We start from the raw sequence: 26,521 nt of genomic DNA, 5'->3' as shown, positions 1-26,521 counted from the left end.
AAGAGATTGTAGTCTCTGCAAGGTGACGAAACTTGACTTGGAATGTACTTGGAATGTAGAAGGTCTGATAGGCCTAAACATATCCGATAAAAAATGGTTATACCTAGAGGAGGTAGAACCGAAAGCCCAAAGAACATTGTGATCATTTTTCAATTGCTTAAACATGTGCCAGTCTACAGGCACGTGGAGTGTTCGGCGTAGAGACACCTCATCGGCAATTTCATGCACCTGTGGTACCTAGGCCGCGTTCAAAAAAAGTGGTGGGGGGGGGGGGCGGCTGGAGGAATCAGGGGGATTCGAAAAATTTTGGGGTAGTCGAGGGGGGGACTTGAAAGTTTTGCTCTGCCTATAGGGGGGGACCTGAAAATATTTTGACTCCCAACATTTTGATGTCGTCCAATGGTTCTAATGTTAGTAATAATTAAACAAAATCTAGAACCGTTTTGTCATATTTTATGTCTTTAATCTCGAAAAAATCTAAAAATGTATGAATGCCATTAAATTTTCGTACAAGTTGGCCTTGTAATGGGGCAGGAGCTACAACTGTTGATAATTTTTCAATATTTCTATGCAATGTATCAAACACAGTTTCTTGGTGTCTCTCTACAGCATGCTGAAAAACACAATATTCAATTTGTCAACAAAGCCCGTTTGTCTAAATATTGGTGATAATTGAATGATGCAAATGCACGGTACACGTAGGCTGTGTTGGCAAGCTGAATACTGGATAGCTCAACATTCTGTAGGGAATAGAACAAGAACACAATTGTATAAACTGAACAAAAATATTGTCAAAATAAAAAGTTAATACAACTACTGCCCTGCTACTACATACTGGCAGTGACAGTGATACATGTAGCTCTGACTCTGATGTAGTTTAAGCAGCTGAGTTTAAGAAGAGTTTCGGTCATAGGACACTCAATTGACAGTGAAACATACATCTACTTGTACACAAGATCCAGCCAGAGAGCAACACATAGAAGACTAGGGGACTAACAGTTACCATGGATTTTTGAATTCTGGCATATGAGAACAATCAAATATTAGAGAAAAAAGATGGGGTCACCATAATTGATCTTATACAAATGTACGATGAAAAGTCAGTTTTTCTAAAATCACTTAAAATCAATATATAAAACCATTCATTTCAAGTTCATGCAGTGAATGAAATTTTCACATCTCATTGTACAATAACACAAAAGTAAAACTTTGAACAGTAAAGACTCTAATTTAAATGGAAAAATGTGTGACTAAATGGAATCTTTTATTTTTTATCAAATTTGCCATTATTACACCAAAATTTCTGAGATTAAAACATTAATTTCATGGAATATTTTAACCTTCCAGTATTGTCAATTTTGTAAAACATTTATAAGTGGCATCTAAGTTGTATATGTCTTGTACTTTTGAAAAAAAAAATTGGTAGGTCACTGTGCTCATTTTTCACAATTTGGTTAAACGTAGCTAGGAATACACAATTTTCATACTGTCTCATGATTTGTCATTTTGTGTGCTTTTCAGCTGGTGCCATTGAACAGGCCAAAGTTGGATAAACCCAAGTCGGCTCAGACTGAGAAATCCAAAAAGTTCACTGATGCATTTAAAAATGAATCAATTTAAGAACTTGCCCTAGGTATATGGCTCTACAACCTGCTGATAAGAGATAGTGTTGAACAGTTTGCGTGCAGAACGACACATTAGGAGCGTTCAGTTATTATGGCCGGGGGTGGGCCGGCAAATTCTTCCTGCGCATCAGTCAAAATAAGTGAACCGCCCCTACCCATTGTAACCAAAAAATTGATGACCCCCCCTTTCAAGATGACAAAAATTTCATGACACCCCCCCCCCCCCCACATTGCTTGAGTAAAGCTGCACACACAAACACTTCGGAGGTATGGAGCATTAGAATCCCAAAAAAACAGCTTAGATTTTTTCATCTTCCCCCTCACTGTCTATGATTTTTTCAAATGACCTTCCTTACAAAACTCAAAAGGTGTTAATGCTCAGATTTCCCCTTCTGACTTGCTATAATTTTGAAATTACCCCTCAAAGGGGTTGACAGAAATTACTGGTGGATCGCAATATTTTTGCGCAAGCGTGTGTGTACAAAATTTTGATATTTGGATTTACTTGAAAATCAGCTGATTGATAATGTTGATTCACCATACATGGTATACATATATTTTCTCATACATGTTTGAGAATCTATGTAATACTTTTTCAATGCAAAACCATATCTGTGCATTTATAGATATTTGATAATTTACATAAATGTACTTAAATGAAATAGGGTTGTTACAACTGGCATGTGGACAAAAAGTTTGACCTTAGAATTTCACCAAAAATGTTCATCCACTATACATGGGAGTCAATGATAAAATTGTGAATAATTTTTTTTCCAATGAAAAACTTGGTATACTTGTGCATATACAGATGTTCAATAATTAACATAATTTTACTTGATTAGAATATGATGGTTAAAGGTGCATATTATGTGTACAAGAAATCTGATTATGGAACTTCACTGAAAATGTTCATCCACTATACATGGGAGTCTATGAGGAAAGTATGAATAATTTTTTTCCAATACAAAAATAGGTAAACCCATGTATTTATGTACTCTCGATTATTGATATCAATGTACTTGATTAGATTAGGGTGGTAACAAATGGATGTGTTCGCCAGAAATTGGATTTTGGAATTATACCAAAATGTAGATTCACTGTACATGGGAGTCTATGAGGAAAATGAATATTTTTTCCCAGTACAAAACTATCAAAATCTGTGTATTTATAGACATTTGATAATTCATTTTAAAGTACTTAGTTAGTCTAGGATGGTTAAAGAGGCACTCTCACTTGGTAACATTTTTAAAACACATTTTTTTAATGCACCGGTCGATATTTGACGAGGCGACTGCGCGCGGATCGCGAGATATCGATAAAAACATGTCATTTCCCGAGCGTATTTTTCACATCCCGAAGTTTTTACGATCGTTCTACGAGCGATAAAATCTATTAATTGGGTCTATAATGTCAAAACCTTACTTTATCGCTTTGGATTTGGCCATGTATGGCTAAATCAAGGTGTGGGTTCAATTAACTTGTTTTTATCTGAATTTACCCAGAGACTGAAAGATTGTGCTGGGCAAAACTGGCACCAGGATGTAGAATCGTCTCCTAGGTTACGTAGTTACTGCACCTTTAAGACAATACTTGAACCAGAGAAATATTTGAGCAGTGTACACATTTCTAAATTTAGATTTGCGCTTTCAAGATTCCGATGTTCATCACATGTTCTTGAAATCGAGAAAGGACGCCATGAAAACACTCCTGTAAATGAAAGATATTGTAAACTCTGTTTGAAAACTAATAATCTCTGCGTTGAGGATGAATATCATTTTCTTTGTATATGTCCAATTTATAAAGACCTCCGAAAAGAAATGTTGCCACACTGGTTTTGTATTAACCCTTCATTTGACAATTTTACGTCACTCTTGAGTACAAGTAATGTAACACAACTTAATAGTTTAGCATCATTTATTTTTTTGCTATGAAAAAAAAGCAGACTCTCTCTCTGTAAGCGAAAACTGATGTATTTTCTTTTTCACTATGGGCCTGTGGCCTGATGTTATGAAATAAACATTGATTGATAACGATCGTTCTAATTTTGACTCGAAATCCCCGAAGGTTTGTTGTTGTGCTGATTGACGATATTCTAGGGAGTCTACAATAAGTTCGAACGACGCAATTAATTTCGTTCCCACTGCAAAGACTTTATATACAGCATTATGCCTTTACCTCAGGTAAGTTTTTAAAAAACTTCTCCTTAGTTTTTGTCGTTTTCATCATTCTAAATCGGTTGTATTATATTTTTAACCAATACCACATAAACATAAGTTTGACTACATTTTGTCGTCTGCCACACAGTACGCCGCGCGCGTGGTATGCGCGCGTGGCATGCGTCTATGCATATCACGCGGCGGCCGCTATGTATCAACCGCATGTAACTGTGCTAGTCACCTTTGCCAATTCTGGTGGAATCAGCAAAAAATGTTTTTCGTTTATACGCCAAGTCAGTAAGACTCAGCTTTCTCCCACAGGCCATGACCGATCACCGACGCCAGTGGTACTGTGGCGTACAGCAGCGTCAGCGTAGACTCGTACTCCATAGCTTAGTTGACAATGGCCCCAGTGCCGAACGTTCGATGTTCGGAAGCTGAATTTAGGTGGGCCACCGGAATTCAAACTTTTACTTTTTTGAAGACATGTTTTTATCGATATCTCGCGATCCGCGCGCAGTCGCCACGTCAAATATCGACCGTTGGCATTAAAAAATGTGTTTTAAATTGTTACCAAGTGTGAGTGCCACTTTAAAGGTTGATATGTGTGCAAGAAATTGGATTTTGGAATTTCACCGAAATGTTGATTCACTATAACACTATACATTGAAGTCTATGAGAAAACTACGAAATTTTTTTTTACAATGCTAAACTAATTAGGCCTAATTTGTGCTTTTATAGTGTTTTGATAATTGATACAAATGTACTTGATTCAAATAGGGTATTTAAAAGTTCAGATGTGGACAACAATTATGATATTGGAATTTCACCTAAAAGTATTATTTAACTTTTCATGGTACTAGTTTGCTGCGAATCCGTAGCCTCTGCCACTCGGTAGGTTGGTCACAGAACACGTCAAGGAGTGGCAGGGCTCGTTTTCGCAGCAAGGTACTAGTAGTCTTAGTACAGGTAACTGTTAAATAATTCCCTGACAAAACTTGCTATATCTCTAATATGTAAGTAATAGGAATTGTTCATCGCCCTCAGTGCATTGAGCTTGATCTACAATAAGACAAGCCTCAGAGTTATCAGTCAAGATGTTCATGTGACAGATAATTATACTTTTGTCCAGATTTACAGGTGAATAACTTCAGAGAATGAAGTCATGCAACGGATCATTTTTATCTCCCAGAATATTTCTGACACTGAAACTGCTTTTGACGGGACGGATACTTATGAAAATTAAGTGACCCCCTCTGAGCTTTTTGAAAAATACATGCCCCCCCCCCTTTGCAGTTTTCAATTTGAGGTGACCCCCCCCCCCCCCGGATTTTGCCGGCCCACCCCCGGCCATAATAACTGAACGCTCCCTTACATGTTTTTTTTTTTACTCTGCGTGCATTCCTAAAAATATGCGGCTATAAGCTTAATGGTAATTTGGGGGGACTTGAAAATTTTTGAGGGTATTGAGGGGATCTGAAAAAAAATAAGATTTCAATCGTGATTTCGTCCAGCCATCCCCCCCCCCCTCACCATTTTTTTTTGAACGCGGCCCTAGTCTGCCGCCCCTGTAGTCTATATCCTCATAGTCACTCACGCGAACCACTCACACAAAGAACGGTACACAAAGAACGATGCTGAAGTTAGACTCGGTTTCGGATTCGGTTTCGGATTCAGTTTCGGATTCGGTTTCGGATTCGAGTGACTGAAAGAAATTTTGTATTTTCAGCCAATTTAATTATACTGTGGAATCCTTTATTTTCACTTGGAATTTATTTTCGTTACTTTCGCTAGACTCTTTTCAGCTATAATAAAATCCAATCAGACTAGAAGAAGTGAAAATAAGACACAAGAAATCTGTTTTCAGTTAAAATAAATTCCAGTGAAAATAAAATAGTCCGCAGTACTTTCGTATGCAAAGATAAATACGTGTTGTCGAGAACAAGTTTTTACTGGATTACCTGCTGGCAAATGTAGTATATATTTTAAAGCATAAATTCTGTGCATGTTCACAATTAAAATAGGTAAAAAATAGAAATTACAGAAAACTCCAAAGCACTTCAATTCGAAGTCGAAAGGAAGTGTCGAGCAAGGAAAACGTTTACAAAAACAATTTATACTTTAATTTCTTTATATGTCACAATGTGTGTCACGTGGTGTAATGCTAATGTGTTGTATTACTTTGATGTTTTGGTTGATGTTGTTCTACATAGATTTCATTTTGAATGTACAATACTAAACTGCAGGACTAAACTATCAGTTAATAGGTTGTATAATAAAGATTGCATTGAATAGTCTAAACTGCATAATGCCCATTATTGCTCATAAGTTGTAACTTTTGACTAGTTTTTCAGCAGTTTTGTCTGGTGTATTCATGCACTATAGTTTCTTGCTCTACTGCCAAAAGTATTTTGTTTTTTAAACTGTATAAATTATGATTATGTGCGCAACAATAATGTCATGAAATACATGCTACATGTGCAGTAAGGTGATCTAGTTAAAATATCTCCTTGTGCATCAGTAGTTAACATATCCTTCGAAAAAATAATAACTTAAGCTGGAAATATAAAACTATTCTCAGTTATTCGAATCCGAAACCGAATCCGAAACCGAATCCGAAACCGAATCCGAAACTGAGTCCAACTTCAGCATCGTACACAAAGATCCGTTCGTTCTCGTTGAGGGCGTAGTCCAGTTTCGCGTACTTCGATATCCTGCCACCTTTGGCCTTTGACACAGAATGTCGCTAATATAAATTAAGCTACGATTACTGAGCCAGTCGCAGGTCATATATATCAGCATGGTTAAAAGTGTTGTGTTAAAAATGGTGTGAAGGAGAATAGACTGATCGACCTGATTTAAATAAAGGCTATTAAAGTTCCATCTGTTACTAATCACATGAATCATTCAAGCGAGCTTCGCTATGCAATGTGGGAAAATTATTAAAAATTCAAAATGGAGGGTGGTGGAGGAACAGGAAAGAGGGGATTGCCGAAATTAAGAGAATTGCTGCGGAGACAGCGAAGAGATTCAGATGTAAGTGCAATTATTGTAACAAGAGAAATGAGACAGTGCGATGCTGAAGCATTTTTGGATCAAAGAGTCGCCTGTATCTTGTCATTTCATCAAAATGTCATGGACATGTCATATTCACAACTCACCGAATATTATTTACATCTTGCTGTGAAGAAACTTGGCCTTGTGTAGACGCTGAAACCTCTACAAAGAAACCAAACGCCGAGCATCTAGTGAGTTTGTGCGTACTCGGCCATCGGCCTAGCGGGTTTCATTCTACGACTTTGGCCAGTCTCTATCGATTCAGTCCGATTCCTTTTCACAGTGCTTGCAGTGTGGGTCTGCTAGGCTGCGTTCACAAATAACGATTAGGGGAGGAGGGGGGGCTGGAGGAATCTCGATTGTTTTCAGATCCCCCCCCTGAGTACCCTAAAACATTTTCAAATGCCCCCCCCCCTCTATATGGTCAAAATTTTTCAAGTCCCCCCTCCAACTATCACAGGCCAGCATATTTGTAAAGGATGTGAGCGCAGAAAAAATAAACATGTATTGCGCCGTTCTGCTCACAGGTGTTCAACACTACCTGTATTAGCACTTTGTAAAGTCATATTCCTAAGGCAAGTTCTTTAAATGCATCAGTGAATTTTTTAGATTTATTGGTCTAAAAGCCAACTTGAGTTAATCCAACTCTGGCCAGGTCAATTGCTCCTGTTGAAGAGCACACAAAATGCAATCATGAGAGAGTAGGAAAATTGTGAATTCTGGCTAATTGCCGTATTGCACAGTGACCTACCAAAAAATTGTTTCAAAACTACAAGACCTATATGAATTAGATGCTACTCAAAATTGACAATACCGGAAGGTTAAAATTTAATCTCTGAAATTTTGGGTGTGATAATTGCAAATTTGGTTAAAAAATAAATAATTCCATTTGGTCACATATTTTTTCTTTTAGTCTTTACTATTCAAAGTTTTACTTCTGTATTATTTTATAATAAGAGTGTGAAAATTTAGAAAATCAAGCATGGTGACCAGCGTTGGAAACTACCGCCTGTCCTCCCGTCCGAGACAGGGTAACTTTTCAGTTGGACGGGAGGAAAATTGTACTTCCACGTCCGTGTGTCGGGCTCTCGATAGTAGCCCATACGGCATACCCAGTAATCTCATCGATCAGCTGCTTCTAGATGTTGTGTAAAATAAACGAAATGTAGTATACCAATACGTCCGACTTCGACGCGCTTTAATATGCTACTTAAACTGTGCAACTGTGTGACGCCGGAACGCAATGCAAGCGAGACATGTAAACACGGGTAAACAGGAAGTCGCTCATAGGCCTACTAGTAAATCTCACACAAAGCGAGATTTGCGCGATATCAGCCAGTGCTATAAATATGAAGATATAAAGGAAAGATATAAAGGATATAAAGGAAAATGAGGGCAACTCCACACATCGGCTCTACTAAGATTGTTTAGTATTACGATATGGTGAATAAAAGGATCATTGCATTTATTTTGTGTGGAATACATGGCGAGACACCGGTGAATCCATAGTGCTTTGACCCTAGTCATGTGATTTGGGTCCCCGGTAAACCGGTTTGTTGATTGAGTGATTCGTCTTAACGGTTGTGTGATGAAGTCATCTTCGTCCTCAAGGAGGAGAAGCCAGATTCTTTATTGAGAGAGTTAGCCACTATTGACTGACTCTATAGTGAGCGATCCTGTGTGTGGTGTCATATTATGATTAACATGACACTGCCTCGACCAGAGTTTCTGGACGCTTATAAGGATTTTTGTTTTCGGGCATATTTTGAGCGTTGCTAGTGCTCGTTATGTTAACAGTAAATGTACTAATCTGTCAACGATTAGTTTGTTTTAGGCATTTAAATCGATTATCCGAACTTTAGTTTTGTGTCAATTTTTCGTGGACTTTGTAATAGATTTCGGGTCGATATTGGTGCCTGCTTTCCGGTGTTTGAAAAGCATGTTGTGAAGGGCTGCTTCGAGAAATAAATCTTGTTTCTCTGTGTTTAGCCATTCCCAGGTTTCATGGTTTCGTTAACAATATTTGCTGTAAACGGCCTTTGAAATCGGTTTTGTCTGAGGAGAGTATTGGTTTATTTAATTCATGCCGCCTACTTTGATTACTTATATGGCAGCTCTCTCAGTTTTTGATTTTCTTTGCCAGATGATGTTTTCTGTATTGCTCAGCAATCTTTTCAGTTTGGTTGATTGTAGTACCCATTTAATGACAGATTGCATCTTGGTTTTATACGATAAAGTGGCACAGAATGGAGACATCCAAAAAAAAAAAAAAAAAAAAATGTTTCCCCGTTGTTAAAACCGCTATCGTGAAACCTTTTAACTGTTTGAGCGATATGGGCAAAGTGTGTTTGAATTAACTAATTAATTAATCAGAGTGTTATCAGCATTGTTATTGTAGAAGTTTTGTATTCAAGTCCGGATTAGAATTCATTTCAAACAGTGGAATTCAGAACAGTTTTTTTGTAAGATCACAGTTAATACTCATGTTGAAAATAAAGTTGTTTACAGTTTGAAGTACATAATGGTTTTGTGTATTTTGAATGAATGGATTTGTCAAAAATTCAGGACTGGCAACTTTCTGGCAGGACAGGCAAGCTTTGAAAGTTACCAGTCCTGATGTCTGGCAAATATTTTGGCCATCTTTTTTCTTTAATATTTGATTATTCTCATATGCCAGAATTCAAACATTTCTATGTTTTCTTCTATGTGTTGCTCTCTGGCCTGATCTTGTGTACAAGTGAGTTTCACTGTCATGAGTGTCATTTGACCAAAACAGTTCTTCAACTACCATATACATCAGAGTCAGAGCTGTCTCTGTCACTGTTCAGGTATGCAGTGACAGTGACACTGCAGTAGCAGGGTAGTATCTGATAGTGACACTACCCGTAGGCAGTAGCTGTATTAACTTTGATAATTTTGGCAATATTTTTGTTCAGTTTTACAACTGCGTTCTTGTTCTACTCCTTACAGCATGTTGAATTGTCCAGTATTCAGCTTGCTATCACAGCCTATGTATGTGTACCATGCATTTGTATCACTGACAACTGACTGTCAGTCTGGACTCCAATTAAATTATCACCAAATACATATTTATATTTATATATACAGGCTTTGTCGACAAACTAAATATTGTGTGTTTGAGCATGCTGTAGGGAGATAGCAAGAAACTGTAGTTGTTATATTGCATAGAAATATTGCAGAAATCATTAACAGTTGCAGCTTCTGCCCTGTTACGAGGCTCAAGTTTGTTTTTTACGACAAATCACACGTTTAGATTTTTTCGAGATAAAAGTCATGAAATGTGACAAAATGGTTCTAGATTTTGTTAAATTATTACTAACATTACAACATTTTGATGACATAAAAAATGGTATTCATTTTTCATTGAATTACCTACAAAAACTTGGAATTGGAAAATGTAAAACTCAAAAGGGACCCAAAAATTTTCAAGTCCCCCCCCCTACAGGTAGAGCAAAATTTTCAAGTCCCCCTCCACTACCCCAAAATTTTTGAATCCCCCCTGAATTCCTCCACCCCCCCCCCCCCCCCAACCGTTTTTCTGTGAACGCAGTCCTAAATTATAGATGTCACCCAAATCACGGTTCCCCAATATGACTACAAGTTCAACACTGAAGTTGCAGAAATGCCCCTTTCACTTTCAGCAAGCAATGTGAAACATTAACTGACCAACTTTTCGTTCCGTGATAAACGACAACGCCCACTGTCAATTCTCTAAATGCCAACCTCCCCCCCCCTTTATATTCATCAAATGTTGGGATGACTGAAGATTAGTGGACACACCTTTGGTTGCAAACTAAAACGGTTTTCTTAGGGGGCTCTGATCGGGATTTTGATGGTATGAGAGGATTCCTTTGGTTACTAACAATTCAAATGAAATTTCTTTATGTGCAGTTATCTTCAGTCTATCCGCAAAATTGTAGCGCTACGTTGAGGCGGTCGGTTAGTTTTGGTTTTTGTGCCCTTGCTCACCAGTAGTGCTACAATGCCGATAGCCCTGTAGAGTTCCAAATAAGCGCATCACACTGGGCGGGGCGTGTTGATGTGAAATGCTACATATTTACTGCATTTAGTCATACTGATTTCTGAATTGTTTACCTAAATAGCACTCGTCTTAGGTAATATTTGGTATTGACCCTCCTTTCAATTGCTTGTAGCATAATTGATCCCCATAAATGGATAAATATTACTGTCTTCAAGCATGGCTTGACTGACAGCTGACCAGCTTGACTTTTCTTTGACAGAAGAGCATCATAAAAATGGTATAAAAATAAATGAATTGTAACTGCTTGCACTTGAAAAGAATGTAAAAAGACATAAAAAGTTTTCTTGTTTCCTGTATAGAGGCAAATCTGTGTATAGTGGTCACACAGGGAACCTACTCAAAAGAGAGGCCACTATATGGAGGTTTGCTTTTTATAGAGAGTGGGTGTGGCATTACTTTCGGTGTCAGTGGTGTGCTAACTGTGGTGACTAAAATTCAATATCACAAATCATCATGATACATTCATTTACTTTCTTAATAAATTGTAATGCAGATGTAAAATTGGTCAAAAAAACTGATTTCTTGCCTTAAGTCTGAGCACTTTTGACAGAGGTCCTTCAGAGTGAGATATGCTGACCATCACACGCAGGTTTTGTACCAAATTGGAGCAATGATTTTGTGTGGCCACTGACCACATAAGACTAAAGAGAGGTGGCTGTTCTGTAGAGGGTCTTTAATATGTAAAACGTTACGGGGACTGACACAATGTGACCGGTCAGCCACTATTAAGAGGTGACTGCTCTGTATGGGTGACCACTAAGACAGGCTTGATTGTATACATGTATGTGTGTGTGTCATACAAAAACACTTAATTCGTACCATGGTCATTTGAACTGTCTTTTTATTCCCACATCACTACTGGCACTGTGAAATCAATCAGCGATGTGTAAACACCATTTACTGTTTTTTTCCTCCACAGACTCAAAGTGAAATGCCAGATTTAGATTTTGATTATGATGATTCAGACAAATATGTTGCAGAAATAGCAGGTAATCTTTTCAGGAATAGTCAATCATCAGGCATTCCAATTATAGCATTTTCAACAGGGCTGTTTCCAGTGGCAGGTGTGTCACTTATTTCCCATGCATTTGATATTGGACACTACTGCTAGATATTCGGACAAACAGTTTGCATGCGTGCCTGTTGTGGTAGCTTGTTGTCGATAGTGTGAGCTGTAGTTGTCCTTTTGTAGTGTTCATCATAATATTGGCAATCGCCTATAAGCGGTGTGTTTTTGTCATTCTTGCATGCATTATTTCCAAAAAACGTTATCTAAATTTGCAAAAAATAATTTTTTATGTATATTAATGAGAGAACAATGATGTAATGTGCAAACACTGAAACAGCCCGATTTGATTCCCTGTTTCTTTGATACAACATTCTTCAAACACTGAGAGGACTCTGGACTGAGTTGGACTGTGGAAGTTGGTTTTGAAATATTGAAAATGTCAGTATATAGATGACTTTATAACATTGAAAATGTTAGTACTTTTGCTTTCGTTACAGAACTGTACAGCTACACTGAAGAAGTAGAATTTCCTTCGGGTCAAAAATTCTTTGAGGAAGATTTTCACTCAAAGGGTGAGTTATGATGTGGTTTTGTCAAGTGCAATATCTATAACAAGGAATAGTTTGTACAGTAACCAGCATTTGTTGCACCAGTGTGGGCTCAAACCAAGAACAGCAATTCCTGTCATCAGCGTTTCTTGGCAGTGTTACCGGAAATATTTGTCCCTGGCATTCTGTTTTTCTTCATGTTTTTCAGTTTGTCTGACCATATGAAATGCAGTGGTGGGAAAATCAATAGAGAGAATATTGTGTCCAGTCTTCACTCTGATGCTTTTGATCTCAAAAGTTTTTACTTGAAAACAAAAGTACCGTGATAATTGCTCTTTTAGATTGTTGTACACACAGAAAGTCCACTGAATGAACAAGATGCAATGCTGTAGTTACTTTCTTGTATCATTTCAGCTCAAGAAAAATGGACCAAGATTGACTACAAGACAAGACGAATGTACATAGCTCATCTTCTAAATGGATTAGATGTTGCTAAGAGGGAACAAAGAATGAAAACGGCAAGATCTATTCTATATCTTGCACAAGGTATTTGCCTTGACAAATTAGCGCCTATGTCTTATATTTCAACTAATAATACCATAATTACACAACTGCACCGTATATATTTAACACACAAGACAAAACTTGATTTTGTGTGTCTGTAAAAATATGATCAAAACATGAAAGCAAGGAAGGACATGGTTGAAAAGTAAGCTCACAGCATCAGCATCCAGGCATTGAAATATTTGCTGGTGTCAGAATGAACACAAATCACCAAACGTTTTATGTATCTGTTCATGATATTCATCACATGCATCACAATAGTGTTGTTTTGGAAGAAGTTGACAATTACACACCAATCTGTATAAAATGGTAGAATATATGGTCAAAGTCTTGCACAGTGATGGGTACCTCTACTGAATTTAGAAACCTTTTCAATATATAGCTTTGTAAATGAAACAACAGAATTCTATAAGAACCTCTGAGTGTTTGTCTATGGTTAACAAGTATCTCTGTCAATGGGCATGCACAAAACATAGGATTGCAATACTCACTGTGTTCAGCAGCAGTGCATGAGATACTGTTGAAGAAGAGAGTCGTAGATGTAATCTTCGTTACAGTATCTCACTTTCTGATCTGCAGATCTCAGCGCAATCAGTCTTTCTTCGATAGACTACCTATGTTTACATCCAATTGTTCGTTAGAGAGGAAATAGAATTTAACCCCTGAATTTTCTTCAAGTGATGTATTTAGAACTCATGATAATGCTGATATACACAGGCACAAAATCTGACGATAACTTGCTGTTCAAACCTTCTCCTGAATCAAGTACTTCAGTCAGGGTCAAGTGTAATTCATCATGATCAGTCGGTCCACTAGTCTCTATCGACTGACATTGTATCACTCTTTATGTTTCATGACACCAGGTGTATTTGGTGAGTGTTCAAGTGAAGTTGAACAGGTGAAGTGGGCAAGATGTAATGCTTTCCTTCTCTATGAATGTGGTGCCTTTGCTGCATTTGTTGAACTTCTCATGATGGAAGCTGAGTAAGTCTTACTACATTTTATCTGTGTCCTTTGATCCAATACATACTACTGCTGGTAGCTGTATGCCGCTTTCATATTTCCTTCTTTGCCTTCCAAACAACATTGTTTTTAGGGGTAACATGCCTTTTCATGTCTTACAGAAATACAAAGGTTTGGATTTCCTATCCTACATTAGCTGCAAGAGCAGTCCCTGTCAATTTTTTTACTGTCCAGCATTTAGCTAGTTGAAAAACAATATAAGTTTGACAGGTATTGAATGCGAACATGCTAAGATAGCACCATGGTTCAGTAAATCATAGCTTTTGAACTATTTACAAAACATACTCGTTGTTCATTCCCATTTAGTGCAGGCAGGCTTTGATGAACCTGTTCATATGATATGTTGTACAGAGCCTTGTGATGTGTTCTCTGCTACGTATTTTGTAATAGTTTCATTTTTGAAATGTTTTGTTTTCTTGATAGTAATAACAATGCTGCCTCATCTGCTATGAGAAAACCAGCTGTATCAATTGTAGACAGCACTGATCTCAGGTATGTTGGAACAACTCTACAATGGAGCTTTTCACTTTGCAAAGATTGAAGCTTAGTAACTACCTTTCTGTGTATGGATGAGATAGTCAGTAGCATTTGCTTTTTTGATGAGTTTACTTAAAATGTGAATGGAACAGCATAGGGTAACACATAGTCTTTTCCTTGTTTACCTCAGACAGTTGCCATTACTGGGACCATACACTTGTCGTGAAATCCATTCATTGACTCATGACCTTTGATTCTGAAATACAAATGACCTGTAGAAAACCACCAGAAATGGATTGACCTTGAACTTCCAGTGACTGTTGTCAGTACCAGTGAAGGTTGATTCATTGTGTTGATCAGTAACCCAGATACTCCGTGGCTCAGAAATGTCATGGACGCATACAGGGAACTACCGTTTTTGCTGTTTACTTTCCCAAGGCTTATAATTAAATGTTTTCTCAATATCCTGTTATGGCATAGACATTCTCTACTGTCTATGGTTATGGCTGCACCACAACCTGAATCTCTGCATAAGACTTCAGCTCCATTAAATCTTTCCATCTATCAACAGAGTTATAATAAGTGTACTCTACATCATGGTGGAGACAATACGGAGGAAATATGATGATGCTACAGAAAGAGAAGAGGAAATGAGAGAAATTTTCAAATTTGAATTAGGTCAGTAGAAGATGAGTTTGAGCTTTTTGATTCACTTTAAAGTAATGTTAGCAGAGTTCGCGTTTACGCAAAAATCGTGCATATTTACGCATTGAAATTGACTCTCTACGCATTTTTTTCATCGTTATGCGTTTTCTATACACAAAGGATAACACCGAAAGCACTCCCCCACGACTGAGCTTAGGCGACAACCAGACCAAATTTGTTGCAACACATTTCTGTCAATCACTTATTTTGTGTGGAAAGTTTTGGATTCTCTGGGCGTTGTCTGAAAAATCGGCATCGTAGTCCACACGTTATCACGTTAGGCACGTTATCGTGTCAGCTGTGCCTATGAATTACGTTGCTAATTTTCAGGCGAGCGATAGTTTCTGAAAGTGAGTGATTGACAGAAATGTTGCGACAAATTATATAAATGCCAACTGTGCACGGTCATCGCGTCTCGCTGTTCCCAAATTTTGATCAAGCACACATGCAGCATGGCGTCGAAGCAGACAAATCTGTTTTCTTTCAACTTTGCTCTACAAGTCCGTGAAAAATATGAGCTCGTGGGAATCCCGATAAATTTTGAACACTGCAGAAGTGTCTGGATGGTAACTGGTCGTTCAGGCACCAAGTCGTTCAGGCACCAAGTCGTTTTGGCCTCTCAATTTCCGGCCCAAAGTCACTTTGGCACCGCAACCCAAGACGTTTCGGCATCTTTGTTTCGATTTTTTTTTCAAACTATTTAGTAATTGACTGATCCGTCATATTCGTAAGCATGACTTTTGCATTCTGACCAGTACTTTATGTGCATTTTGTGTGAATTTTGCCGTGCTGTTTCGTCACCGCTTTCAAACTTTTGCCGTGTCGGCAGCTATTGATATCGATAAACTTGTGTCACAGATTTGAAAATGATATGAAGTTTTTTCTTACGGTCTCTTCCCATGATCTCTAAAAGATTAAAGCATGTACGTGAATGTTAGTTGACACTATACTTTTTAGTACTTTGATTTATAACATAACGCTCAAGCACTAGTTCCCACAGGTAGCCTTCAGCGGTGCCGAAACGTCTTGGGTTGCGGTGCCGAAACGACTTGGGGCCTGAAATTGGAAGGCCGAAACGTCTTGGGCCGAAACGACTTGGTGCCGAAACGTCCAGAAACCGTCTGGATAAGCTGCCATAACTCTAACATTTGGGTTGCCCGATGTGCTTTGACGGTCGCATGTATACCCTTTGCTCTTATGTTTCAACATTGTTCAAGTTGTTCGTTAAACTGTTTTCATTAAAATAATGTTACATCGTACAATCCGAATATGTAGCGTAGGTTTATTCAACGGCACATTGTATTTTGCAGTCAGTTTTTTCATCAATCGAGTGCGGAAGTGAAATTACGCACTCAAATCCAGCCATTACGCAATTTTAGCAGACTAATGCGTATGCCGTACGCGAGGAGAAAAAAGTCACCGCGAACACTAGTTAGAATGTGAGCATGAAGACCTTGATGTTCTAATTACTGAAGTTTTTCTTTTGATTTTACAATTGTAACCGCACAATGCATCAATCTGCTGTTACCAGAGACAAATTTCAACGTATTTCAACTCTATAATTTGAGTTTGTCTACAACAGTTATTGTGTGTCACTCGAAGTGTTGACACTGAGATTAAAGGTATGGCAGGTTTTATGCCTGAGATTTGGTTGTAGAATACTTGTATCCAGCAAAGGTCCGAGTCTCAACCCTGTCGGTCAGAATTAATGAATGCAAGTAAGACTGGGACCAGAATGAACTAGTTGTAAACATGATTGGGGCTTTTCAAGGTACATCTGGTTTTGTTTTTTTCACTGTTTTATTAGTAATCACACAAGTTGTTTCATGATATGCAGTTACCTGAAACAGTGGATCTCCACTTTTGTCTTCTCACCATTTCCCTGAGACAGGTCAACCAGTACATGGTGAAGACTCCCTTGCCGTGTTATTATTTGGAATGGTAACAAAGTTTTGTAGTGGTCATGCCCCGCATTATCCAATCAAGAAGATTTTACTTCTCTTGTGGAAAACTATACTGGTGAGAAATGTGTGAAATTATTTTAGATATGAGCAAATCTTAGTGCACTGAGTCCTAGGCAATCCGTGGCATTATTAGGCCAACCATATTTCGATGTGGAAATCAGAGAAAGACATGATAATTATGTCTAAATTGCATTTTGTCACAGATTTCAGACCCAAGGAAATGACGTTTACAAGCTAATTTTACATAAACCGCTGCAATTTTGTGAACGAATTAGCAAATTTAAATTGCGCGAGGTGCGCGATACATTTTGCGGCCAGGCATTTTTCTAGTTTGGAAAGAGAAAAACATTTGTGTGGAATCGGCTTTAAATATTGATGTTTACGAGTGTTGACTAGAAATAGTGCGCATGAAGTAGTCGCTCTTGTGAGACGCGTTCTGTCTTATGCGCGCAACAAAATCGAATATGGCAATTTGATACACTGCTCCTTATTTCGGATATGCGATTTTCGATATTGGTTTGGACCCGACAATGTTACATTTTTAGTGATAATCCCGTCTCACTGAGACTGATAAATTTTAGACGATACATCCATCCGCGCCTATACTATCGACTGTTTCCTCAATAGCTGGTGTCTACATGTAAAAAGCGCGCTCCTTCCTGCCCTTGTGATACTTTCTGATAAAACTGCAAAGTTAGTGTCTATGCTGAGCCGCTGTTAACTCAGCCTGAAGCTGATCTGAAAGTCTGGCACAAGGACAGCTATGGATCTAGAACGGCTGTCAGTCGATGATAGTTACATAAAGACACTTCTTGATCCCGGAAAAAGTGAAAAAAGGAAGTAAGAAAAGACATCGAGCTGTAGAGAACTGAAATTAATTACGTCATTATCAACTCCCATCAATTATTTTATTCTGAATAAGGAACGCATCTAGCCTAAAAGTAGTTACCCTGAAACTTTGTCCACTCTGGCAAACGCAACTCAATAACAGCTCTATTGGGATGGGGGGGGGGGGGGGGGGGGGGGGGGGGGGAGGGGGAGCATGGTGACCATGTGCCGTCTGTTTCGGAAACAAAGGAGAGTAACTCGTCTGTAATTAAATATGCCTGACTGAATTTTCATTTACTGTAAAACTTATTATGTTTGGCATAGCCGTCCGACTTGTGACGCCAGGTCAAGGTCAACATCAAAGCCGCAATTTTCAATGCCAGGTTCTCGCATTAGTGGAGTTCTCCTCCCAGTCAAACACTTGGCCAGTATGATGTTTGATTTCTATACCATTAATTACACAAATTGATCTCAACCCTGCAAACAGAGTTTATACAAGGTTAGCGTTTGATTGACGGTCGGTTCAAATCGCCAACGGTCATTAATTCCCAACATCAACGCTCGAATTTCCTAAAAAAATAGTCTTCCAGTTGCGTTAGATTTGAATAACATAGGTCCAAAGTCCCTGAAGCTACTATAGACATGGATACAAAATTAAGTATTTCCTGACTGTATGAAATTATCTCACTAAGGTCATCCTAGGGACATGTAAACCAAATATTAAAGCTGTCTGACCAGCGGTTTTGGAAAAACAAGAGACTCAACAGTTGACAGAGCTCTGCTGTGTTAACCTTTTGTGACACATGTATTGATGAAGAAGGTGGATATCTTTGATAACTCATTTCAGGATGACCTGACCAAAAATGGAAAAAAATTCCGTAAAAATACAGATTTGCATATTCCATCAGACTATATTAGTCTATAATAGCAAATAAACCAGAGTTAATTACATTCTAATTAAAGTAAACAAGACTTGCTTAAATCGAGATTAAGTCATAAAAAAACAGCATATCTGTCAGGTTATAAAGAATCTTGAGCTGGTTACCTTTATCAGTATTTTCATCCTATTAACCAAGCACATTTTAACTTTCAAATTAACATTGTAAGTAAGTTCTGTTGAGTAAGTTGAGACTGTACGTACTCAGAGAAAGCACATTGAAGAGACAAATGTTTGAAACTTAAGAAGTTCAAGGTCATCAAAAGCATTATAAGGAATCATGTTACACTTTCATTGCACTGTTTACACAGATTGCATAATTGCTATAAATGGCACATGAGGAATCTTACAGCCAAGCTTTACCATAAAAACCCTATCACTTTGACCACTCTTTTAATTGACCACTCTATTTTTTTCCTCAAAAAGTAATCTTATTTTATCCTTACCAAGTCAACCATAAATGGAAATTAGAACTTTCTCTATCTCTATTTATTTGACCACCCTATCATGACAAACTATTATGAGCAATTTCTTTCAGATAACATAAATGGTGGTTCAGAATATCAAAGTTGGGATTCAGTGTTGCCTTTACATGTTTTAATCCTCCAAGATGGTAAGCATTTCACTATGAACTGTCAAAAAAAGTTGAACTTTCTGATACATGTAATTCCACACTAAAATTATTTTGGCTTTGATGATTTCCTAATTAATTCAATTATTTAAAATCTTATTAATTATTTTTTTCTGGGTGAATTGATAGGGTTTATACAGTACAAGAATTACATACAATGTAAGTCAAATTTTGACCAAAAATGACAAAAAATTCCTTAAAAATACACATTTGCATATTTCATCACAATTTGAACATATCTAAGTTGGGTTATCCCTAGGGACCTGTATACCAAAAACAAAGCTGTCTGACCAGCGGTTATGAAGAAGAAGATTTTTTACCAAAAACACCTTTTTTGGCATTAATTTGCCTATTTTCAACAATATCAAAAAATTAAAAAAAATAGTTTCTCAAAATCATATTTTTCATCTACACAACAAATATCAAATCAGTAAGTACTGCGGTTCTCAAGATATTTGAGTGGACGGACGCCTCACAAACGGACATACATACATACATACATACATACATACATACATACATACATACATACATACAGACTGACGACGGACGCCGGACGGATACCCATCCCAATAGCTTCTATAGACTATAGTCTATAGTAGCTAATAACCACAGAGTTTGATCGGCAGCAGCTTCGCGCTGACTGCTTGGTAGTTTTCTGCCCTGTTGCGGCCGGAAAAAAAAATAAAAAGTGGCATTTTCTGGAGCGTGTACCCGCGTGTTGCCTATTTGGTGTCCACTTACACAGTGAACGCAACCACGGCTTCGCGCCCTTTTAAAAGGAGGCCCCGCCTTTACAAATGAAACATTGACAACTGAATTAACTTCCTGTTCTACACCAAATTTCGATATTCGATTTATTCCTAGCATATTGCCAAGCGATGGTCTTTACATCTTCTCACTTGTTTCGTGCGAACATTGCATATGTGCTGGATTTCGAGCTAATACGCGTTTCGTTCTCTAATATCATTATCAATATAAGCTGGCCGCGTAATGTATGGCGTTACATGTAAAATCCGATGTTGGAAATGCCAACTCTAAAAACGACAATCACGGAAAGAATATGACGATATTTGAGAATTCCTTCTTCGATTTTGACATTCAAATTCGGTTGGCCTAAAAATGCCACGGAGGTCCTAGGCCACCAAAATGGTTGCTTAATTAGTTTGATTTGCAACACTACTCATCTGATGAAGCAGTGAATATTGATAATTTACTATGATACAGAACTTATGCAGGACAAGCAAACTAGAGTACAGGATTTGCAAAGAAGACTACAGGACTTGCAAAGTTGACTACAGGACTTTCAAAATAGATTGCAGGACCAGCAAATTATACTTGTAGGACTAGCAAAGTAGACTATAGGACTAGCAAAGTAGACTACAAGACTTGCAAAGTAGACTACAGGACTAGCAAAGTAGACTACAGGACTAGCAAAGTAGACTACAAGACTTGCAAAGTAGACTACAAGACTTGCAAAGTAGACTACAAGACTTGCAAAGTAGACTACAGGACTAGCAAAGTAGACTGCAAGACTTGCAAAGTAGACTACAGGACTTGCAAATATATCACCAACATAGTAGACTGTAGCACTGATAAACTGGATTCCAGGACCGCTAGACTCATGTTGATACTGTCCAAGGATATACTGGCCCAGCTGTTGTATTAACTTGGTTGTTCTATTTCCACACAGTCTCTGTGGTGTGTAATCTGCTGTTCATGAATTATCACAGACTGGTCTAATGGACATCGATTCTATTAATATGAAATATTTGTGTCATGCAATGCTGTCATAAGCAGGCCAATTGTACTACCAAATACAAAGCTGATTTTCCAAGGCCAAAGTTTGTATTTTGCAAAAGTACTTATTTTTGTTCTGTCAAACGCATTGATGATTCAGCCATCACTTCACTGCTCTTCCAGTATTCACTCGGTGGTATACAGGAGTTTGCATCCATGAAGAGTCTTGCCAGGGAGAAAGTTGGTTTACCGCCACTTCCAGAAGACAGTGTTCAGGTCACCAAGAACATGAGGGCAGCTTCACCGCCGACCTCTGCAGCTGACCTGCTGGAACAACAACAACAAAAACGTGGCCGTGGCAACAGAAAGGTATCATTTTTTGTTGGGATGGGGAATGCTTGGTGATTTTAATTAAGAGTGTCATTGTTAAAAATTGTAATATAAATGGTAAGTCCTAATTATTTGGTAAGATATTACTTTGGGGTCTTTAGCTTACATATTTCTGTTGCACTGGTAATTTTGAATTATATTCATCGACACCAATAATTTTTCATCCAACTAAGATGACTTTTTACTAATGAAGTTGACATCAAATATATAGCCTTTTTCTCTAATTTTGAACACAAAGAGTTTACGTTTACACAGAAGTCCAACAGATAAAGTCTGTTCATGAATACATGCAAATCTTCCAAAATACATATTTCAAAATAAAAACAGCTTGAAAGCATTTATAGATTAGTCTTGATTTCTTGATTCAAAATTTAAGTAAATATTAAATGATGTTGTCTTTGTTGATCATACCCAGCTGATATGCAAGAGCAGACAGACTGAAAAACATGGTTTTCAGTGAAAGTAATGTGATTGTCTGTGATGTCCATGATGTTATTGTTTCACTGTCAATGTCTTTGGAATTTCTTTCGTTCATACATGTTCATTACTATTAATACCATTGATATTTAACCATTATATATTGAGCCAGCAATTTCTGATTTTCTTCTCAAAGAGAATAGGCATGTTGTAGTCATATTGTAGGTGTGTGTGTATGTTATGATTATGTGAATATTTTCATTTATGAACTGATGTGACATCTACAGTGTTTCTGTAGTGTTCAACATTGAATATGTTGTAAGGCCATAACCTATAATTGCATGTTTTTATTATTTCAGTCTGATGAGAGAAAGGATGAATGATTGAAAGTCATGGTTTTGAGTTTTTGAACTTATCCTAAATACCACACATCCTGTCTGTAAAAGGATAATACTAGTATAGAATATCGTGTGTGATTGTTCAAGTACATGTGTAGAGAGCACAATGTAGAGCGCCACCATAGTTCACTTAGAAATTACCTTTTGTTTCAACTATTAAACAACTGGATTTGAAGGAACGCTTCTGGACGAAACAAACTTTTGCAGTTGATACACTATGGATTGAAAACTGTTAATGTCATGAGTGTCCACAGTTTTGAAAATAATAATTTACTCATTGCCAAACTATCCATATGAGTCTTTTTGAATGTGAAGGATAGCTGTATGTGTTGATGATGATGACAGTTCCTGTACGTCTCATGGTAGAAAATGTTATTAGCACCAATTTCATCATTATGTGAAATGTATTGCATATAAGACCATGATTATTATTCTTTTTGTCAATGATTTTTCTATCGGAAGGTATTATGTAAGTGTGATGTTCAAACAGCAATGAAATTTTCAAGAGATTTCCTTTCACTAGATATCAGGCAATATTACCTGCCAGGCAGGTACTTTGACTGTCGTGAATTGTTTATATATCTCCTGATATTCACCATGCAGTGAACTGATAATTTCACAATGCACTTCTTTTGATCCAAATAATTGTGAGTTATCAGTAATAGTGGAAAGATAGTTTTACTATTTGTAATTTTTGATGAGTTTCAAATGAACCATACTTTGTGAAAATGTGTCTTCTATAACAGCTGATATTTTTATGGTTATAGTTTTTGTACATGTTACCGTTAAGTGCAAAAAACTTGTGCGATAACTTGTAATATTTGGTTTGTTGTAAAACTTCCATCATGATCAATCCAAAAGAATCTAGTGTTTTTCGAATTGTAAATCAAGAATCATACCAAATCATGAAAAGAGATCATAAATTGACTTGCAAATACGTAACAATTCAATCACGTAATATTTGTGCACGGTCCCTCTATCACAATCAGTGATAGAGGGACCCTGATTTGTGATTGTGTTTTCTAACGAAGTGGATGTCCAAACAAAGACAAACACTCTTTATCTCTTAGCTAATTGAAAGAAGCATAGATTTTCTGTAGAAACAGAAACGACCATTTCATCATGCTCAGTCAATGTATTCGTGATCTTTGAACTTGACATGGTGAAGGTCTCTTAGGAAGAGTTGGTAACACACTCAAAGCCAACAACCATTGAACATTTGTTTCATAGTAGTTGTCATTCATTCGGTGGCATGATACATCAGTTCAATGCTTGTTATATGCTACCAGAAAATATGGTCTTTAATTAACTTTATTCATGTAGCTAGATTTTCGTGTTTAATGCAAATGATCATTTTGTCATTTTTCTTGTGTTTTGAGTTGTTTTTTCACCCATGTATGTATATTTTCACTGTTGTTTCTAAAAACTATTCTTTTGCCATGTTTTGTTTCATGACCTGATGGTTTCCTGTTCTTCCTCCACGACCTGATCAATTATCCATGATGTGACCCATGACCTCTCAACTTTGACCTGCCTCTGGAACTCTTTGCCATCCTGTGTACATGTATGAGCTCAGTAGAGTAGCTACTTTTAATAAGTCTTAGTTTGAATACAGTTTGTTTCTTACATCGATTTTTTGAGTCATTTTCGTTGCCTTTCTCCATTTTTATGAATTCTCAAACCATTTGCACTATGTACGTTGATTGCATGTTGACTAGAAAAAAGCAGAATTTGCTGAAATATGAAATAAAAGTGTCCCAAATTGTTATGCATAAATTTGTACAGCACAAAAAATACAAGTCATATATTTTTATTGAGTTTTTTCTAGCTGTTTCTTTTGTTTGATTTTTGTCGTACAAAGGACATCATTAATGTTGTTACGGGAGGAAGATGTTATGTAAAGGAGTTTGTCATGTCCACATCTGAAAAAGATGTTAAGTACAGCCAGCTGCTGTAACATGGACTCGTGTTACATTGGTCAGTTCAAGATGCACGGTGTTGACTTCAACAGACCAAAGTGTCTGTTTCTGGACAACATCGTCAAGTACTCTCAATTCATCATGTCAATCGGCAAGCTTTCGTAGATTACAACAATGATTCTGGTTATCAGTTTGACCCTTGTGATGAATATTATGAGAAAATGTAAATTGTCAGTGCATCAGCTGTGTTGGGAAAAAACCAAAAACTCAAGATATGAAAATCCATGAAATACATCTTCCTCTGTAACATCCTGAATGATCTATCGATATTTTACCGTTTTTGAAGACTTCTTTTATGTGCTTGTTATTCTTTCCGCCTTGATGCCCCATCCTTTCCCCAACACTATCCCTTCTTTCTCAATTTCTGAGTGCTGCATGCTTGTCAATTCATCAGAATTCACAATAAATGTGTACATGGCATTGCATACTTTTGTGTAGTACTTACATCACCACAGCTGTAACTCTGGTTTTTTTTTCATGCATGCTCATCGCTCACTTTATTATTATTAACAGTCACTATTTTTGCACTAAGGAAAAAAAAAACAAAAGAAGATTTTTAGTGAAAATGTAGCACTCTTTCATGGATGTCTACTATCTGTTTTCTGCATGTATTAGGAACTGGTTAAACAGTTGGGTCTTGACGATCCAAATTTTGATGATGCTGACAGAAAGGAAAACGACAACAACAAAGACGAAGATCAGAGTCCACCCAGTGACGATGATGACAATGGTACAATGCACAGGCCTCCAGATACACCACGGGAACCAAAGATCTTGCCATGGGCACCAAAAGTTAGGTACGTGTTCTCTGTATGGAATCACTATGTCAGAGTCTTTGTGTTTCATGCAGTGAGTCTCTACAGTGCCTGCAAATGTCTTTTCACTCGCTGTCAAGAGGCTGAAGTGTGGTATCCAGGGGCTTTCTGAAAAAGTGTGATACCAAAGTGTGCACACTTTGAAGATACAGCAGTCTGATATATAATTTTATCGGATTCTCGCCAATTGCTTCAATGGTGTTTCTATTATGTACCTCTGATCCATAGTCGCAGCCAGTACATATATCACATCTGGTTTAAATTAACTGGGCCAACATTACTTATGTGGCATGGTTTAAAATAACTGGGCCAACGGTACTGATGTTCCATAGTCTAAAACAATGGGGCCAATATTACTGATGTGGTGCGTGCAGTCATGCCATATGAAAAACACCATATGTGTACAGTATTTGGGATTATTGATGGTGTTGATTGCTGGCGCAAATAAACTTGGAACACGGAAGTCCCTATATACATAGGAAAAACCGCTGGCGATATCCCTATATCGCCAAGTGAGTATAGCCAAAGCGGTATCGCTCTAGAGTTAGATCATCTTACAGTTTGTCTATCGATAACACTGCGGGGTGCCCATACTGTGTCTCATAGACAAAACACCATAGCAGAGGCCGTTCATTTTGCGTGAACGATGGTACAAGAAAGGATTGACGTTTTGAGTAAAGTTACTTTGGTAAATTTCGATGAGCAGGGAACCTGTTGAAGCAACCGTTTTGACAGACTTTCCCTCAAAATGAAGAAAGAGTGCAGGTGAGAAAACGGTAGGTGTTGTCATGGAGCTCGCTATCGTTTGGCTTCGTTTCGTTGTGCAGGCGTGTCATCATAAATGCCGTCATTTCCACTATCTCACAAAAATTGTAAATTACGCCCGGCATTGTGGTTAAATCTGTATTTTTAACTTTCATTTTTATAAAGTGATCAGCTTACGTTGAGGTTTACAATGTGCGTCTCTTTCTTATATGTTGTACATGAACCTTTATTCACGTTTTTAATACACCCATCGAGCGATGTAATATCTCGAGCATGTACTTCGACAATTTCCCTTCAAAGCGACAGTGTTTCCCTGGGTGAAATTCAAAGTCGCTAAATTTCTAATTTCGTTTCGAAGAAACCGGTTTGTCCATAGACCCTCGTTTCTCGAGGATCTATGGTTTGTCGACCGGTTTAAAGTAGATGCGTA

At 37.6% G+C, this 26,521-nt stretch overlaps 1 protein-coding gene across 2 annotated transcripts in view; it reads left to right on the top strand.

Annotated features, from left to right (window-relative positions):
- Nucleotides 1-6,731: 6,731 nt before the first annotated feature.
- Nucleotides 6,732-26,521, top strand: part of LOC139134907 (striatin-interacting protein 1 homolog) — a 32,062-nt gene continuing 12,272 nt past the window's right edge. Inside the window, exons 1-10 of one of the 2 annotated variants that reach the window (XM_070701999.1) lie at nt 6,732-6,817; nt 11,821-11,890; nt 12,408-12,482; nt 12,873-13,004; nt 13,886-14,006; nt 14,469-14,537; nt 15,094-15,200; nt 17,119-17,246; nt 21,511-21,696; nt 25,142-25,308. In XM_070701999.1, the coding sequence (XP_070558100.1) occupies nt 6,737-6,817; nt 11,821-11,890; nt 12,408-12,482; nt 12,873-13,004; nt 13,886-14,006; nt 14,469-14,537; nt 15,094-15,200; nt 17,119-17,246; nt 21,511-21,696; nt 25,142-25,308 (1,136 nt within the window). In that variant the 5' untranslated portion in view covers nt 6,732-6,736. Of the gene's footprint in view, nt 6,818-11,820; nt 11,891-12,407; nt 12,483-12,872; nt 13,005-13,885; nt 14,007-14,468; nt 14,538-15,093; nt 15,201-17,118; nt 17,247-21,510; nt 21,697-25,126; nt 25,309-26,521 lie in introns of both variants that reach the window. The other variant, XM_070701998.1, reaches the window with a different exon arrangement.

Source organism: Ptychodera flava, chromosome 6 (genome assembly GCF_041260155.1).
Source record: "Ptychodera flava strain L36383 chromosome 6, AS_Pfla_20210202, whole genome shotgun sequence".
NCBI lineage: Eukaryota > Metazoa > Hemichordata > Enteropneusta > Ptychoderidae > Ptychodera > Ptychodera flava.
Note: the sequence above shows the minus strand (reverse complement) of the source record. Positions and strands in the feature narration are given on the sequence as shown.